Source organism: Mobula hypostoma, chromosome 1 (genome assembly GCF_963921235.1).
Source record: "Mobula hypostoma chromosome 1, sMobHyp1.1, whole genome shotgun sequence".
NCBI classification, from domain to species: Eukaryota; Metazoa; Chordata; class Chondrichthyes; order Myliobatiformes; family Myliobatidae; genus Mobula; species Mobula hypostoma.
Genome location: NC_086097.1, coordinates 76,303,775 through 76,320,565, shown reverse-complemented (window position 1 = coordinate 76,320,565; position 16,791 = coordinate 76,303,775). Strand labels below are relative to the sequence as shown.

The 16,791-nt window shown below is 41.1% G+C and overlaps 1 protein-coding gene across 3 annotated transcripts in view; it reads left to right on the top strand.

The window, feature by feature from the left end:
- Positions 1–16,791, top strand: part of fmn1 (formin 1) — a 386,619-nt gene that overhangs the window by 263,438 nt on the left and 106,390 nt on the right. For all 3 annotated transcript variants that reach the window (XM_063050982.1, XM_063050990.1, XM_063051000.1), the window contains one exon: positions 14,600–14,692. In XM_063050982.1, the coding sequence (XP_062907052.1) occupies positions 14,600–14,692 (93 nt within the window). The remainder of the gene's footprint in view (positions 1–14,599; positions 14,693–16,791) is intronic.

Here is a 16,791-nt window from a genome sequence, read left to right as displayed (position 1 = left end):
TAAAAAGTCCATGGAGACCTGGAGGGCCATGAGAAACTTGGAGAGCTTTGACAACTTTAAGAACCTTGGATGCTTAGGCAGAGACACTTAGACTCGGAAAACTCAGAAAGTAGATTAGAGTAGGTTGGAATGTGGACTTGAGAACCTTGAAACCTAGACTAAAACGCTTGGAACATAAACTTGAGAAACTCAGAATGGCATTCTCACCTAAACCCGACCAGTGTCAAAACGCAAGTAGCAAGTAACACAGGATCCCCGAGCCTAACAAAAGCACCAGGAAACCGTATTAATCAGGTTGCTCAAAAAAAAAGCACAAGGAACTTCATATGATTAGTGACTCTTGTAAAACAACCATTAACCATTTCAGGTGCTGTTAAAAACCTCAGAACCCAATACTCTCGGCACCCCACACAGGACCAATGAGCTCATTACAAGAACTATATAAAATTATGAGGGGATAAATAAAATAGTAAGAATTTTTCTCTTGTGGGTGGTGTATAGGACATAGGTGTAAGGTGAGCAGTAGGAAGTTTAGAGTGGATCTGAGGGCTTTTTTCATACAAAGCGTGATTGGTATCTGGAATACTCTGCTTGAAGTGTCAGTGAATTCAGATATTCCCAGAATAGTGATGAAACACTGAGACAAGCAATCGAATTGTAGTAACTGGCATGAGTGTGAATGGGTGGAGCAGAAATCATGAACATGACGGGCCTAAGGGCTGTTCCCATACTGTTTAATTCTATGACTTTCAATATGGCTGGTTAGGAAATTAGACACTTTGGCCAAACATTGAAGAAGGAACACTGAGTTAAATTCCATCTGCCATTCCTTTTCCCATTTTCCCATGTGACCATTACCTTGAACAATCTTCTTCACTGTCCACTACGCCACCAATCAGAATCACAATCAGGTTTAATATCACTGGCATATGTTGTAAAATTCATTGTTTTGCGGCAGCAGTACATTGCAATACATAATAAAATGATATATTGCAATAGGTATATTAAAAATTAAATTAAATAAGTAATACAAAAACAGAGCCAAAAGAATTGTTCATGGATTCATTGTCCATACAGAAGTATGATGGTGGAGAGGAAGAAGCTGCTCCTGAAATTTTGAGTGCGTATCTTTAGGCACCTGTACATCATTCTTGGTGATAGCATGAGAGGAAGGCACGTCCTGCATGATGGAGGTCCTTGATGCCATCTTTTCAAGGCGTTGACTTTTGAATGTGTCCTGGATGCTGGAAATGCTAATGCCTATGATGCAGCAGGCAGAGTTTACAATTTTCTGCAGCTTTTTCCAATCCTGTGCAATGGCACCTCAGTTAGAATGCTCTCCATGGTACATCTGTAGAAATTTGCGAGTGTCTTTGATGACATACCAAGTCTCTTCAAACTCCTAATGAAATATAGCTGTACCTTCTTTGTAATTGTATCTTGAGAAATACTGATCCAGGAACTTGAAAGTGCTGATCACTTGATGAGGACTAGTGTGTGTTTATTCGATTTCCCCTTCCTGAAGTCCATAATCAATTCCTTAGTGTTACTGACATTGAGTGCAAGGTTGTTGTTGTGACACCATTCAACCAGCTGATCTATCTTTCTCCTGTACCTTTCCTCATCAACTTCTGAAATCCTGCCAATACTAGGTGTGGCATGAAAAATCCGTAGGTGGTGTTTGAGCAGTGCCTAGTCACACAATCATGGGTATAGAGAGAGTAGAGTAGTAGACTAAGCATGCATCCTTGAGGTGCGTCAATGTTGATTGTTAACAAGGAGGAGATGTTATTTCTGGTCCGCAATGACTGCGGTCTCCCAGTGAGGAAGTCAAGGATCCAGTTGCAGAGGGAGGTACAAAGACCCAGGTTTCAGAGCTTGTTGATTAGTACTGAGGGTATAATTGTGTTTAACACTGAGCTGTAATCAATAAACAGCAGCCTGATGTAGGTATTGCTATTGTCTAGGTGATCCAAGGCCAAGTGAAGCGTCAGTGAAATTGCATTGTGGGAATAGTCAATTTGCAGCAGGTCCAGATTTTAGCTTAAACAGGAGTTGATTCTGACCATGACTAACCTCTCAAAGCACTTCATTACAGTAAATATATGTGGAACTGGGTGATAGTCATTGACGCAGCTCACCCTGCTTTTCTTGGGCACTGGTATGATTGTCGGCCTTCTGAAGTTGGTGAGAACCTCCAACTTGTGCAATGAGAGAATGAAGATGTTCTTGAACATTCTCGAAAGTTGGTTGGTACAGGTTTTCAGTGCCCGACCAGATACACCATCAGGGCCTGTCGCCTTGCAAGGGTTCACCCTTTTGAAAGATGTTCTGCCATTGGATTCTGACACGTAGATCACAAGATTACTAGATGCTGCAAGGATTCACACAGGTGCAGTCTTATTCTCCCTTTCAAAGCATGCATAAAAGTCGTTGAGCTCATCTGGGCGTGAAACATCACAGCTATTCATGATGTTAGGAAGTGATGGCCTGCAAAACCTGCCAGAGTGACATGAATTCAATTCTGTCTCTAATTTTAATCAGAATTGTTTCCTCGCTCTTAAAATAGCCTTTCCGAGATCATACCTGGACTTCTTATATAATTTTTGATCCCCATCTTGAATGCCACAGATCTTGCTTGCAGCAGACTATTAATCTCCTGGTTCATCAAACATCTCTTGATTTGGATGTCCAGTATGTTTTCAAAGGCACACACTCATCTACACAAGACTTGACGAAGTCTGTCACAACTGTCGTGTATTTATTCAGAGTTGAAGATGAATCCCTAAATATTGTCCAGTCCACCAACATAAGGCAGTCCTGTGAACATTCCTGTGCCTCCCTTAAACATACTTCCTTTGTCCTCGCCACTGATGATGCCAATCTTGATCTTGCATTAGTAGAATTCTTGTTAGTAACCATTATAAATACCTGCATCAAATACTGTGTGAAATATCTGTGTATATGTCTCAGGAACAGGTCTCCTCTTGTTCCCAGTGCAGACAAGAAATCATTCCCTTAAAAGCACAGTCCTTCAGAACAACATCAGAATGAGTAAGGTGACTGGAGGCATTTGAAATGTGGTGTTTAAGGACAATGCAGAAAATTAGATGGGTGATGAAGGTCAGTAATATGGAAGTGTTGAAGAGAGTGAGGAGAGAAAAGGAATTGCTGAAGAATGTGCAGAAAAGGAAGCTGGAATATGCCGGGCACTTGTTAAGAGGTAGTGGACTGCAGAAATTGTTACTGGAAGGGATGATAGAAGGAAAGAAGGAAAGAGGAAGGCAGCGAACCACTTGGTACGATAATGTGAGGCAATGGACTGGGTTGAGTTATGCTGAGGCCAGAAAAAGAGTGCAAGATCGAAGAAAATGGAGGTGCATAGCCACCAACCCCAGATTCAGGACGGCACCCACTGACTAACTGACTAAGGTGAAACAGCATTAAAGCAGCAATTTAATTTTCACTCAATAACCACAAATATTGTTTCCCAAAGTAACAAGCAAGCAAGCAAGTTTATTTGCATAGCACTTTTTAAATACAAGGCAGTCCAAAGAAGAAAATATAAAAATCAAACAACTAAATTCAGACAATATACAACAGAATAAAATCACACAAGAAGTAGATATGATAAATGGAAGTTACAGTGCAGGGGATTCTAATTAAAAGCTACAGCAGAAAGAGAAGTTTTAATCCTTGATTTAAAAGAGCTGAAAGTTGGGTTAGACTTTAGGTCATCTGGAAGGTTATTCCAGATATGTGGAGCATTGTAACCAAAAGCTGCTTCACCATGTTTAGTTTTGACCCTGGGGACGGTAAGCAGACCCGCTCCCAGATGACCCGAGAGCTCAGGAAGGTTCATAATGCGGCAAGAGATCAGAGATGTATTTAGGCCCTGGACCATTCAGCTCTTTATAAGCCAGTAGTAATATTTTAAAGACAATGATGGACAGAAAGCCAATGTGGCAATCTGAGAACTGGTAATATGTTCTACATCCTTGGTCTTAGTAAGGACTCTAGCAGCAGCATTCTGAATGAATTCTGATTGACTTTGCCCGTCCAGGGAAAATTAGCTGTGTACATACATCTATTGATGCTTCTGGACACATCTTCAGTGATGTTCCTGGAATCATCGGGTGTTTCAGGTCTTTCAACATCATACAACCTCCTCCAGGTGACCCAACCGGGGCTGATCAGACCCCAGCTTGTGTCCAGATGGCTAGCTAATTATGACTCCATGGCTCCCCTCCTTTGAGCCACAGCCATCTTGAGGCCCTTTCTGTCGCATCGGTGGTACTGCGGATGGCTCTCCTCTTCCTCTCTCCCTCGATGCCCAAAATGCTGAAGGCTCTAACTAAAGAACGGGCTATGAATCCCCTACAACCAACCTCCACTGGGAGACACCTCGCTCTCCATCCAGCCTGCTGACAGTTGCTGACTAGTCCTGTGTACTTGGAGAGCTTCCTTTCAAAGGCCTCCTCCAAGCTATCTTCCCATGGGACTGTCAGCTCCAGCAGCACCACTTGCTTAGTAGACTCAAACACTAGGACAATGTCTGGTGGTGGCTGCGATATGGTTGGGGAACTTCAGCTGCCCTTCGAGGTCCACCAACAGCTGCCAGTCCCTTGCAGAGGTCAGAATGCCTGCAGATGTTCTTTTGGCAGGTATTGGCTGATATGTTCTACATCCTTGGTCTTAGTAAGGACTCTAGCAGCAGCATTGTGAATGAATTCTGATTGACTTTGCCAGTCCAGGGAAAATTAGTAAATACTTAAGAATGCAATCTGTTAAATATATTTGTTACTTGCAACAATTCTCCCTGCTACAGTTTTAAATTGTTCATTTGCCTATGGTCAGAGGCGAGAATGTTTGAAGGTGGCATGGCTGCGTATTAAATGAATGAATGCGTAGAAAGAGTTAGTGATAAGTGTCAGAAAGATAGTGGTAAATGGATTGCAGCTCATCCCCTTCATTCCAATTGTTTTCGTACTTGCATACATTCATCCAGGTATGAAAATAATAACATAGTTGGACAGGATTACCGAGGAGTTATGATGTTGGAATTCCTTGTGAACGTATCTAATTGGAGTAAATCACTAGATGATGTGACAAATTTAGATTTTTAGAAAGCTTCTAACATGAAACTATGCAAAATTTGAATATTCTTGGAATGGGGGGGCGGTGATACATAGATGTGGGTTGTAGTGTTGGTTAATTTTTTAATACATAAATAAATAGTGCTTCACAATCGGTAGGCTATAAACAATGGATTCAGTACTTAGTCCTCAGTTATACCAATGCAGGACATATGAAATGTTCTCTCTTTGCTGATGAGGTAATACAAAGTAAAACTGTGAGTATTGCTGAGATTCCAAAGAGGCTTTACATATATTTAGAGAAGTTAAATGACAGCATGGCAGATGGAGTGTAATGGGGAAAGAAATGAGGTTATCTAGGTGGGAAGAAAATCACAGCAATTACAATTACTTTTGAAATGTGTGTGTTTTCTTTTATACAAGTTATTGAAGGGCAACATGCATGTGCAGTAGATAATTTGAAAGGCAAATCATAAGATGGTCTTTATTATGAAAGAATTTGAGTACATATATTTTATTAATATGAGGCTTTGGTGAGGCCACACTAGGAGTACAATGTACAATATTGGTCTTTTGTTCAAGGATGTACTTGCATTCTAAATGGAATGCTGTGAAGAACCACCAAATTGGTTAATAGGGTAATAGGTCTGTCATAAAGGAAAAAATTGGCCAAGCCTCTCCTTTAGTGTTTAGAAGAAAGAGAGACGACTTCACTGACAAAATTCTTCAAGGTCTCAACAAGGTGGATGCAGGGAGGATGATTCCCCTGGCATTGGCATCTATAACTAGACTTTTAGGACTGAAATAAGAAGAAATATCCTCACTGAAAGGGTGAAAATACAGAGTTGTGGAGGCTCAATCACTGGTTCTATTCAAAATGAGACTAATATGCATTAAAATAATTAACTGATGTGGGGATAATGATAGAAAATGTTTGAAAATAGATTGACCATGATCATGTTGATGGACCAAGAGCTCTGTCCTTGTTCCATTTCCTGGTGTTCTTATCTTAGGGAGCCTGGGGTAATCTCTTCTGCAGTGGTGTACAACATACTTTGGGTGAGGGCGGAATGACATTTCAGATGGCTATGGAGGGTCTCTGACATGAAATGTTTCCTTACTTTTTGGCCAGATACTGATAGCTGTAGACATGTATATGAAGACAGTAACAGCAAGTATTTGCATTTATTCAGTACTTTTTAATATTTTAAAACATCACAGGCCATTTCACAGGATTATCTTCAGACAAAGCTTGACTCTGAGCGAAAGAGTGAAAAAGAGGATAGCTAATCTGACACTTGGTCAAGGCGATGCTCTTAAGGGTGAAGAGGTGAGGAGAAAAGAGATGAAGGCTGAAGGTGAAAGTGTTAGAGCTGAAAGTAGCAGCTTCAGGCATATGAGGAAGTGAAGGGCGAATGCAGATTTGAGTATCACAGAGTTTTTGGAAGAAGATTCGAGGATAGGGGTGGTTTTTGAGGAATTGTAGCACAAGTTCAAGTTTGTTAACACAGGTCCACATACCTGGGGTATGAATGCCGTGAAAATTAGCTTTTTGCTTCAGCAACATGGTATGTTACAAATGTAATAAACATAGTGTAAATGTTGTAACCTTAAATTAACCTACATTGTGCAAACTTACATGATACAATAAGCAAAAAAAAAGAATGAGAACCTAGGTCAATGTAACCTGGTAAACAAAGCTGCATTGAATGGGATGCAGGAAATGGTTTTCAGTGATCTTAAAGTAAAAATTGTGAGGTCACTAAGATGCCAATTCGTGCAATTGAATTTCAAGGGACCAAAAGCGTGGATGAGGCTTTTGTCAACTACAGCACAAGCAGACACAGGCAACACTATTGGGGTAGATGATTTACTTATGTTCTTTTCTGGTGCCTAGGTTCCTATGGACTAATATTTTACATCACTAATCATCAATAGCGCCAGATGGTTGTAGAAGAGTATGTCTGCAGTTGGAGGAGGCAGTTCAATCCTTTGAATTAGTGCTGCTCCCAAGATATTCTGCTGTATATTGGAGCTGCTTGTGCTGTCTCCAAGAAGCCACCTCTGTGAACCCTATCCATGTGGACTGTTTATTCCCAGCATAGATGCTGAGTTCCTCCAGCATTCTGTTTTTACCTTTCCAATCAAATGTATAATCCTGAGAAAGAAAGTTAAAAGATTTTGAGAATTTCCTAGTTTAGGAATCAGTCCAGAAATAAAAGGGAAAAATTATGTTTATAAGTGTACATTGGGTGTCTCATAGATAAGCTGTCTCAATGTAATTTTGAGAACCCTAAATTTAAAAAGACACAAAGCCAATGGAGAACATTGAACTTGCCAGGAAATTAAATACAAATTTAGACTTAAATATTGTGATTATTCCCTTAGATGGGCACTTTTAAAATAAATTTGATATCATTTTGATTTTCATTGAAGAAACAAAAAGATACTATATTCTTTAGTCTGGTAGATAAAACAAAGAATCATTAACTTAAAATTGGTCAGTTGAGGACCCCATCTAAGGTTATTCATGAGTTTTAACAGGAGATTTCCAGAAAGGGTTCAGGATGTCTCAGAGTGGCTACAGAAGATTCTCAAGAGGGAAGATGAGCAGCCAAAGGTCATGGTGCACCTTGGCACCAGTGATGTAGGTAGAAACTGGGAAGAGATACTGCACAGTGAGTCTAGAGGATTAGAGAGGAGGCTGAAGAACAGGACCTCCAAGGCAGTAATCTCTGAATTACTCCCATTACTATGTGCTATTCTGGGCAGAAATAGGATGATAGTACAGGTGAATGAGGGACTGAGGAATTGATGCAAGGGGCAGTGTTTCAGATTCCTATCTCATTGGGATGTCTTCTAGGGAAGGTATAACCTATTCAAGAAGGACTAGTTACACTTGAACCGGGGGGTGGGAGTGTGGGGGGGCAATATCCTTTTGAGCAGGTTTGCTAGAGCTGTTGGGAAAGATTTAAACTAATTTGGCAGCAGGATAGGAACCAGAGTGATAAGGCTGACGATAGGATAGTTGGAATACGAGTCAATGCAACGAGTCAATGCATTGTGTAGTAAGACTGTGACGAAAGACAGGCAGATGAAAAGGCAAAATTGCTGTCAGTGGGATGAGTTAAAGTGTAACATGGGAGCAAACTTGAAAATAATAATGAATACAGGACTGAAGGTGGTATATTTGAATGCACGCAGTGTGTAGAATAAGATAGGTGATCTTGTAGCACAGCTAGAGATTGGTAGGTATGACGTTGTGGGTATCACTGAAAGAAGATCATAGTTTGGAGTTTTGTATTTTCTTATACATCGTACCAAAAGGAGAGGCAGGTAGGTGGGGGTGGAGGTGGCTGTATGGGCCAAAATGAGATCAAATCCATAGAAAGTTGTGAGTTAAGAAACTGCAAGAGTAAAAAGACCCTGATGGGAGTATTATACAGGTGTCTGAACAGTAGCCAGAATGTCAGATATAAATTACAATGGGGGACAAATAACATGTAAAAAGGGCAATGTTATAATAGTTAAGGGGGATTTCAAAAGGCAGGTAGTTTGGTGCTGAATCCAAAGAGAGGAAATTTGTAGAATGCCCATGAGATGGCTTTTTAGAGCAGTTTGTGGTTGAGCCTCACTAGCAGAAAGGCATTTCGGGATTGGGTATTGTATTATGAACCAGATTTGATTAAGGAGTTTAAGGTATGGGAACCCTTTGAAGACAGTGCTCATAATATGATGGAATTCACCCTGGTATTTGAGAGGGAGAAGATAAAGTTAGATATATCAGTATTACAATGGAGTAATGCAGAGGCATGAGAGAGGAGCTGGCCAAAGTTGATTGGAAGGGAACACTAGCAGGGATAATGGCAGAACAGCAAAGCCTGGAGTTTTTGCAGGCAATTCAGAAGGCACAAGATACATACATCCCAAAGATGAAGTATTCTAAAGGGAGGATGTGGCACTGTAGCGGATAAGTACAGTCAAAGACAGCATAAGAGCAAAAGAGAGGGCATATCATATAGCAAAAATTAGTAGGAAGTTAGAGGACTGGAAAACTCTTAAAACCAACTGAAGGCAATTAAAAATCCATAAGGAGGGAAAAGATGAAATATGAAGGTAAACTGGCCAATAATATATAAAAAAGGTACCAAAAGTTTTTTTTTCAGATACATAAAGAGTAAAAGAGATGAGAGTGGATATGGAACTGCTGGAAAAAGACACTGGAGTAATAGTAATGGGGGACAAAGAAATGGCAGACAAACCTAATAAGTATTTTGCGAATGTCTTCATTTGAAAGACACTAGCAGTATGCCAGAAATTCGAGACTGTCGGGGGCACAAGTGACTGTAGTTGCTATTACAAAGGAGAAGCTGCTTGGGAAGCTGAAAGCTCTGAAGGAAGATAAATCAGCTGGACCGCATGGACTATAACTCAGGTTTCTGAAAGTAGTAATAATGATTTTTAAAGAATCCCTAGATTCTGGAACGGTTCCTGAGAACTGTAAAAGTGCAAGTGTCACTCCACTCTTCAAGAAGGGAGGGAGGTAGAAGAAAGGAAATTACAGGCCAGTTAGCCTGACTTCATTGGTTGGGCTAATATTGGAATTCAATATTTAGGATGATAATGATTAGGGAGCTTAGGGTATGGGAACCCTTACCTTCAGAATACTTGGAGGCACACAATAAAGCAGGCCAAAGTCAGCATGGTTTCCTTCAGAGGAAATCTTGCCTGACAAACCTGTTGGATTCCTTTGAGGAAATAACAAGCAGGATTGACAAAGGAGAGTCAGTGAATATTGTTACTTGGATTTTCAGAAGGCCTTTGATAAGGTGCTGTACATGAGGCTGCTTAGAAAGATAAGAGCCCATGGTATTACAGGAAAGATACTAGCATGGATAGAAGATTGCCTGACTGGCAGGAGACAAAGTGTGAAAATAAAGGGGGCATATTCTGTTTGGCTGACAGTGACAGTAGTAATCCACAGAGGTCAGTGTTGGGACTGCTTCTTTTCACATTATATGTCACCGATTTGGATAACAGAACTGATGGCTTTGTGGCCAGATTTGCAGGTGATACAAAGGTAGGTGGAGGAGCAAGTAGTGTTGAGGAAGCAGAGAGTCAGCAGAAGAACTTAGACAGATTGGGAGAATGGGCAAAGAATGGGCAGGTGGAATATAGTGTAAGAAAGTGTATGGTCATGCAGTTTGGTAGAAGTAATAAAGGTGTAGATTATTTTCCAAACTGAGTGAAAATTCTAAAATCAGCGATACAAAGGGACTTGGGAGTCCTTGTGTAGGAGATTCCCCAAAGGTTAATTTGCAGGTTGAGTCGCTAGTAAGGAAAGCAAATGCAAGGTTAGCATTAATTTTGAGGACAAGAATACAAGAGCAAGAATGTAATGCTGAGGCTTTATAAGGCATTGGTCAGCCCACACTTGGAGTATTGTGAGCAGATTTGGACCTCTTTTCTAAGAAAGGATGTGCTAGTATTGGAGAGGGTCCAGAGGGTGGTTCATGAGAATGATTCTGGGAATGAAAGGGTTAACATAGGAGGAATGTTTGATGGCTCTGGGTCTGTAGCAGCTGGAGTTTAGACAAATGAGGAGGGCTCCCATTGAGACCTATTGAATATTGAAAGTCCTAGATAGAGTAGATGTGGAGAGGATGTTTCCTCTAGTTGGTGAGTCTAGGACCAGGGGGTACAGCCACAGAAAAGAGCAGGGGTTCGCCTCCTTTTTTTATGCAATGAATTCCATGGACCCCAGGTTAGAAACCCCTGGGATAGAAAACACTCATTTAGACACCCATTCACCAGTGTATGGGTGAATCTCTGGAATTCATTGCTACGAACAGCTGTGGAGGTCATCATTGAGTATACAGGCAGACCCCGAGTTACGAACCGAGTTCCGTTCCTGAATCCGTCCTTAAGTCGGATTTGTACGTAAGTTGGAACAGGTACATCGGTATTATTTAGCGTCAGTCAGTCAAACATTTGTCTTAGTATATAGTATATATTTTACCTTTCTAAAACACTTAAGAAATATATGTATTTCAATAATTAAACCGCTGCGTTGCTTAGTAATAATTGTAGCTTTCATCGAGGCAGGGCCTTTCACATGCTCCATTATTCTCACTTTAGCGTTTATCCTTTAAATTGTTCCGATCGTTGACTGACTGTAGCCTAACGCTTTTCCAGTGACCGATGGCGTTTCACCTCTTTCCGCTGGCTTTATTATTTCCACTTTATTTTCAATCCTGATCGTTTTCCGTCAACGGAACAGAAACACTGCAGATTCAGCAGCAGCCGCGGGTGGCAGGTCCCAAGCTCCCCTGGGTCCTAAAGTCCACCCACACTGAGACAGGTTAAATGGGACAAGTGGGGACAGTGCTGACTGGAAAAGGGTGGGGGGGGGTTGGGCAGGGTGAATCTTGCTAAGAAATAGTTAATCCAAATACAAAGTTACACACTCAATACAGTGTTAACAGCAACGTGATCTGACTTAAAATGGCGGATGCCAATGAATTTTTAATATAATAGGCTTTATGGCAGGCTGTTCATGAGGACGAGTTGTTCGTAAGTCGGACGTTCGTAACTCGGGGATTGTCTGTATTTAAAGGGGCAGTTGTTAGGTTCTTGATTAGTAAGGGGGTTAAAGGTTATGGGCAGAAGGCAGAAGAATGGAGTTGAGAGAGATAATAAATCATCCATGATGGAATGACAGAGCAGAATCGGTGAGCCAAATAGCCTAGTTCTTCTCCTATACCTAATGATCTAATAACAGATAGATGGCCCTCACGTATCCACAAAAGTGAGGTATTTAAAAGATGAAGGTTTCTTACACATCTAAAGTATTTACAACTGTAAAAATTGTTAGTAAATTTTTTGCCTGATTGAAAGTTGCAAATGTGGGTAATTTGTACTGAACAATTCAACATTGTTAGTTTTTTTAAGCAATACATATTTAAAAGAATATGATAAAAATGTAAATTTGGGAATGTCTGCAGGTGCTGGAAATCCAAAACAACACACACAAAATGCTGGAGAAACTCAGTCAGTGAGGCACCATCTATGGAAAAGAGTAAACAGTCGGTGTTTCAGGTCAAGACCCTTCTTCAAGACTGAGAGGGAAGAGGGGAGATGCCTGAATTAAAAGATGGGGAGAGGGGAGAGATGTTATCTGGAAGATGATGGGTGGAACCAGGTGGGTGGGAAAGGTCAAGGGCTAGAGGAGGAAGGATCTAATAGGAGAGGAAAGTGGACAATAGGAGAAAGGGAAGGAGGAAGTAATAGACAGGTGAGAAGTAAAAGGTCAGTGTGGAGAATAATTGGGGGGTGGGGGAGGGAATTTTGTTTACCAGAAGGAGAAATTGATATTCATCCCTTCAGGCTGGAAGGTACCCAGGCAGAATATAAGGTGACCTCCCCATCTTCACTATGTTCAGTCCCTATACGCCTCTCGCTTCCACCCTGCACTTGAAGTCACTGGGTCCATCTTGGACACCTCCTTCCCCTTTCTTGATCTCTCTGTCTCCATCTCTGGAGACAATCTGTCGAACAACATATTTTATAAACCTACTGATTTCCCTAATTATCGTGACTATGCCTCTTCCCACCCAATCTCCTGTAAAAATGCTATTCCTTTTTCTCATTTTCTTTGCCTCCATATATCTGCTCTCAGGATGTGGCTTTCCATTCCAGGACATCAGAGATGTCTTCCTTCTGTAAAAGATTTTATTTCCCTCCTTCTACTATTGATGCTGCTTTCACCTGCATCTCCTCCATTTCCCGTAAATCTGCACTCACCCCATCTTCCCTCCGTCACAATAGTGATAGAGCCTCTCTTGTCTTTACCTGCCAACCCATCAGCCTCCGCATCCAACACATCCTCCACAACTTCTGCCATCTCTAAAGGGACCCCACCACTAAATATATCTTTACCTCCCCCACCCCCTATTGCTTTCTGCATGGATCTTCAATTCCCTTGTCCATTCGTCCCTCCCCATTAATCTCCCTCTGGGCACTTACTCATGCAAACGGCTTAAGTGCTACACCTGCCTCTACAATTCCTCCCTCACTTCCATTCAGGGCGCCAAACAGGTGATGCAGCACTTCACCTGCAAATCTGTTGGGGTCATCTATCATGTCCAGTGCTCCCGAAGCAGCCTCCTCTACATTGGTGGGACCCATTGTAAGTTGGGGGACAGCTTCTTTGTGCACCTCCAAACAATTTACCACAAGCGGGACTTCCCGGTGGCCAAACATTTTAGTTCCCATTCCAACATGCTGATCCATGGCCTCCTCATGTTGCTTGGGGTGGAGGAGCAACACCTTATATTCCCTCCAGCATGATGGGATAAATATCGATATCTCCTTCCAGTGAACAAAGTTCTCCTCCTTCTTCCTCTATTCCCCACTCTGAACTTTTATTTCTTCTCATCTGCCTATTACTTCCCCCTGGGACCCCTCCCCCTTCCCTTTCTCCTATTGTCCACTCTCCTCTCCTATCAGATTCGTCCTTCTCCAGCCCTTCACCTTTACCACCAACCTGGCCTCACCTATCATCTTGCAGCTAACCTCTCTCCCCTCCCCTCCATCTTTTAATTCAGGCATCTCCGCCCTTCCCTTTCACTCCTGAAGAAGGGTTTTGGCCTGAAACATTGACGGTTTACTCTTTTCCAAAGACGTTGCCTGACCTGCTGAGTTCCTCCAGCATTTTGTGTGTGTTATTTTGGTAAAAATACATGCAGTGTTGGTAATGATATTCACAAAGAAACTTACCTTTAGTCAGCAAGGTAAAATTTACCCTTTTTGGCTTTAGAAACCATAATCACGTAGCTTAACTACTTGTACAAATTATTAAAAATTGCATTATACATTAATAACACCCCATTAATTAAGTACTACAGTTGTTCATTCACCTTCTTCACCTCCATTCAGAACTTCAAACTATCCTTCCAGGTGTGGCAACACTTCACCTGCCAATCTGTTGGGTTTGTCTGCTGTATTCAGTGCTCCCAATGCTGCTTTCTCTACATTTGGGAGAGCTGTCATAGACTGGGGGACCGCTTTATCGAGCAACTCAGCGCCATCTGCAAAAAGCAGAATTTCCCGATGGTCAACCATTTCAATTCCTAACCCCTATCACATTCAGACGTATCAGTCCATAGCCTCCTCTTCTGCCATGATGAGGCCACTTTCATGTTGGAGGAGCAATACCTAATTTTTCATCTCAGTAGCTCCAACCTGATGGCATGAACATGGATTTTTCCAACTGTTTATTCATTTCCCTGGGTTCTGCCTGACCTGCTAGGTTCCTCCAGCATTCTGTGTTTATTAATAAAGACTCAGGTTTTAATTCTTCTGGCTATGGGTTTAATATTTCTTGGACTCCTGTTCAACATACCTTTAATAAGTTTGTGAGTTGTAGAGTAAATATTGTAAACTTGATAAATGGTTGTGTTTTGAAAACTTAGACTTTCTTTTGGTAATTTATGTATTTTCAGCATGTGAGAAAGAAACACTCCTTGTATGCCAACATTCATCAGAGCAAGAACTCCAGCCTTTCAAAGAAAAAATGGAAGCATTTATTCAAAATGGCAAGTATATTTTTGCACAACTTATGTAGTGAAATATAAATCAAATTTCCATATTCAGTGTGGCATTTTGGACCTGAAAATTGAAAGTTAGAAAGTCCTCATTGGTTTCTACAATTGTTATAGATTATTGCCTGGATTTTGTTCGAGTTTTTTCTTTATTTCTGGCAGTTCCACATGGAACTGCTCACATTTACCCAAACAAATGCTTGCAACTTTCAGGACCCACTTACGAATTCAGAAGTTCTGAGCACTGCCAGCAATATCCCAGCTGTGCCTCACTGCTGTCCAACAGTGAAGCGCGAATTGGCAGATGTTCGCCAGCACTTTTACTGGGGAATCTATTCTCAGATTCTGCACCAGTCAAATGAGGTTTGCATGGCCACAAGGAAGAATTTTTTTAAAAAAAGGTAAGTTTTATTTCTTCAGTCATTTGTGTTTGCTTTAATGTTTTAATTATGTAAAAACATTCTTGGGTGCTTAATTTTAAGATTTCAAGTTTTCTTGTTTATTTCATTTTTAATATTTTTAAACCTTATAGAATGTCAGGAACATTCAGAAGCTTTGAAAAAAATATGAAGCATTGATAGATGGCGAAGTTAATTTTATTTCCCATCATTTGATTCCAAACGAATTTACTGGGTAGGTCTAGATCACCCAGGCTGATTATATCAAAAGACATACCACATAGGACTTTCACCATCTGACTCCTGGACGGTCTCAGCCAGCAAAATCAACCACCAGATCTGGATGTGGTAACATCAGGCCTTGAAGCCTGGTACAGATCCCTGAAATTTCCAGCTCTGAGACGTAACTATATTTGGGAGTACCTTCAGCAGATGACTTGCAGCAAAATTAAAGGAATTTAAAGGTGCCCAGTAAATGCTGACCTTGCCAGTAACAGCTTTTTCCAGTACATACGTTAACAAAGGTAACATTTAAAGTTATGATCATAATTCAAGTATAACATTGTTTCATATGAACAACCAGTCAGAAGAACACATGATGAATCCAAAAGCAGCACAAGGTAACTTTTAGTTTTATTTTTCAATTCAGCTTTAGAACCAATGCTGTGTTTATGTCCTTGGACCTACATCGCATAAGTACGTGGGCCCCCATAATATTTAAATCTGCTCCTACCCTGCTGTAAGTACCTCACCAGTGAAACTCCTCCAAAGTACAAGTAAAAGAAACTCTCCTTCCCACGAAGCATTCTCTTTGGTAAATACAGAAGTATGGTCACCTGCTGTCTTGAGCCCCTTGCTTATCAGCCCTGAGGCATTTACAATAGACTTAAATTATACTTAACTTTGTACCAGCAGCTTGCAGAAATGATGCTTAGACCATCCTGCCATTGTCCACCAGTAATTCCTGACCACAGGATCTGTGATAAAGACCCTGCACAGGATTGCAAGCCATTCCTGATGTCTTCCTTCCATGACATTATACCTAACTGAATTTTCATATGGCTGGCAGCTTTCTTTGGGGAGGAGATATGAGTTCCATTGGCAATGCCAGCATTTATTTCTCATTATTAATTGGCCTTGAGATAGTGCTGATGAGCTGCCTTAATGAAACAGTCTGATAACTGTCCTTCTGGTGAGGGTACAATGAAGAAATGGCAATGCATTTTCTAATCAAGATGGCAAGTGTCTCACAGGTGGTGCCTGATGATCAAGTGTGGATTTGGGAGGTGCGATCCAGCTAATCTTGATGAGTGAGCACACTGTATTTTGTAGGTGGTGTGTGTTGTAGCCTTAGCACACCAGTGGAAGAGAGAATAAATATTTAGCATGGTGAATGAGGTAGCAATCAAATATGTCCTGAATGTTGTTGAGTTTATTAAATGTCATCTGAGCTGCACGCATCCAGCTAAGTGAAAGGCATTCCATCTTGCTGTTGACTTAGCTCTCTGTGCGTAGGTGCCACTTGGCAAGTCCACTCACTTTCCACCACTTTACAGATGATTGACTACGTTCTTAAAATGTTTAGTAGCTGGATGGGATTTCTGATCACTCTTGAGGATGTAACGTAGCTGCATTGTTAGCTGGATGCCATATTGTAGATGTAGTGGAATTGTTTAGTCAGAGGCACTAATTCTG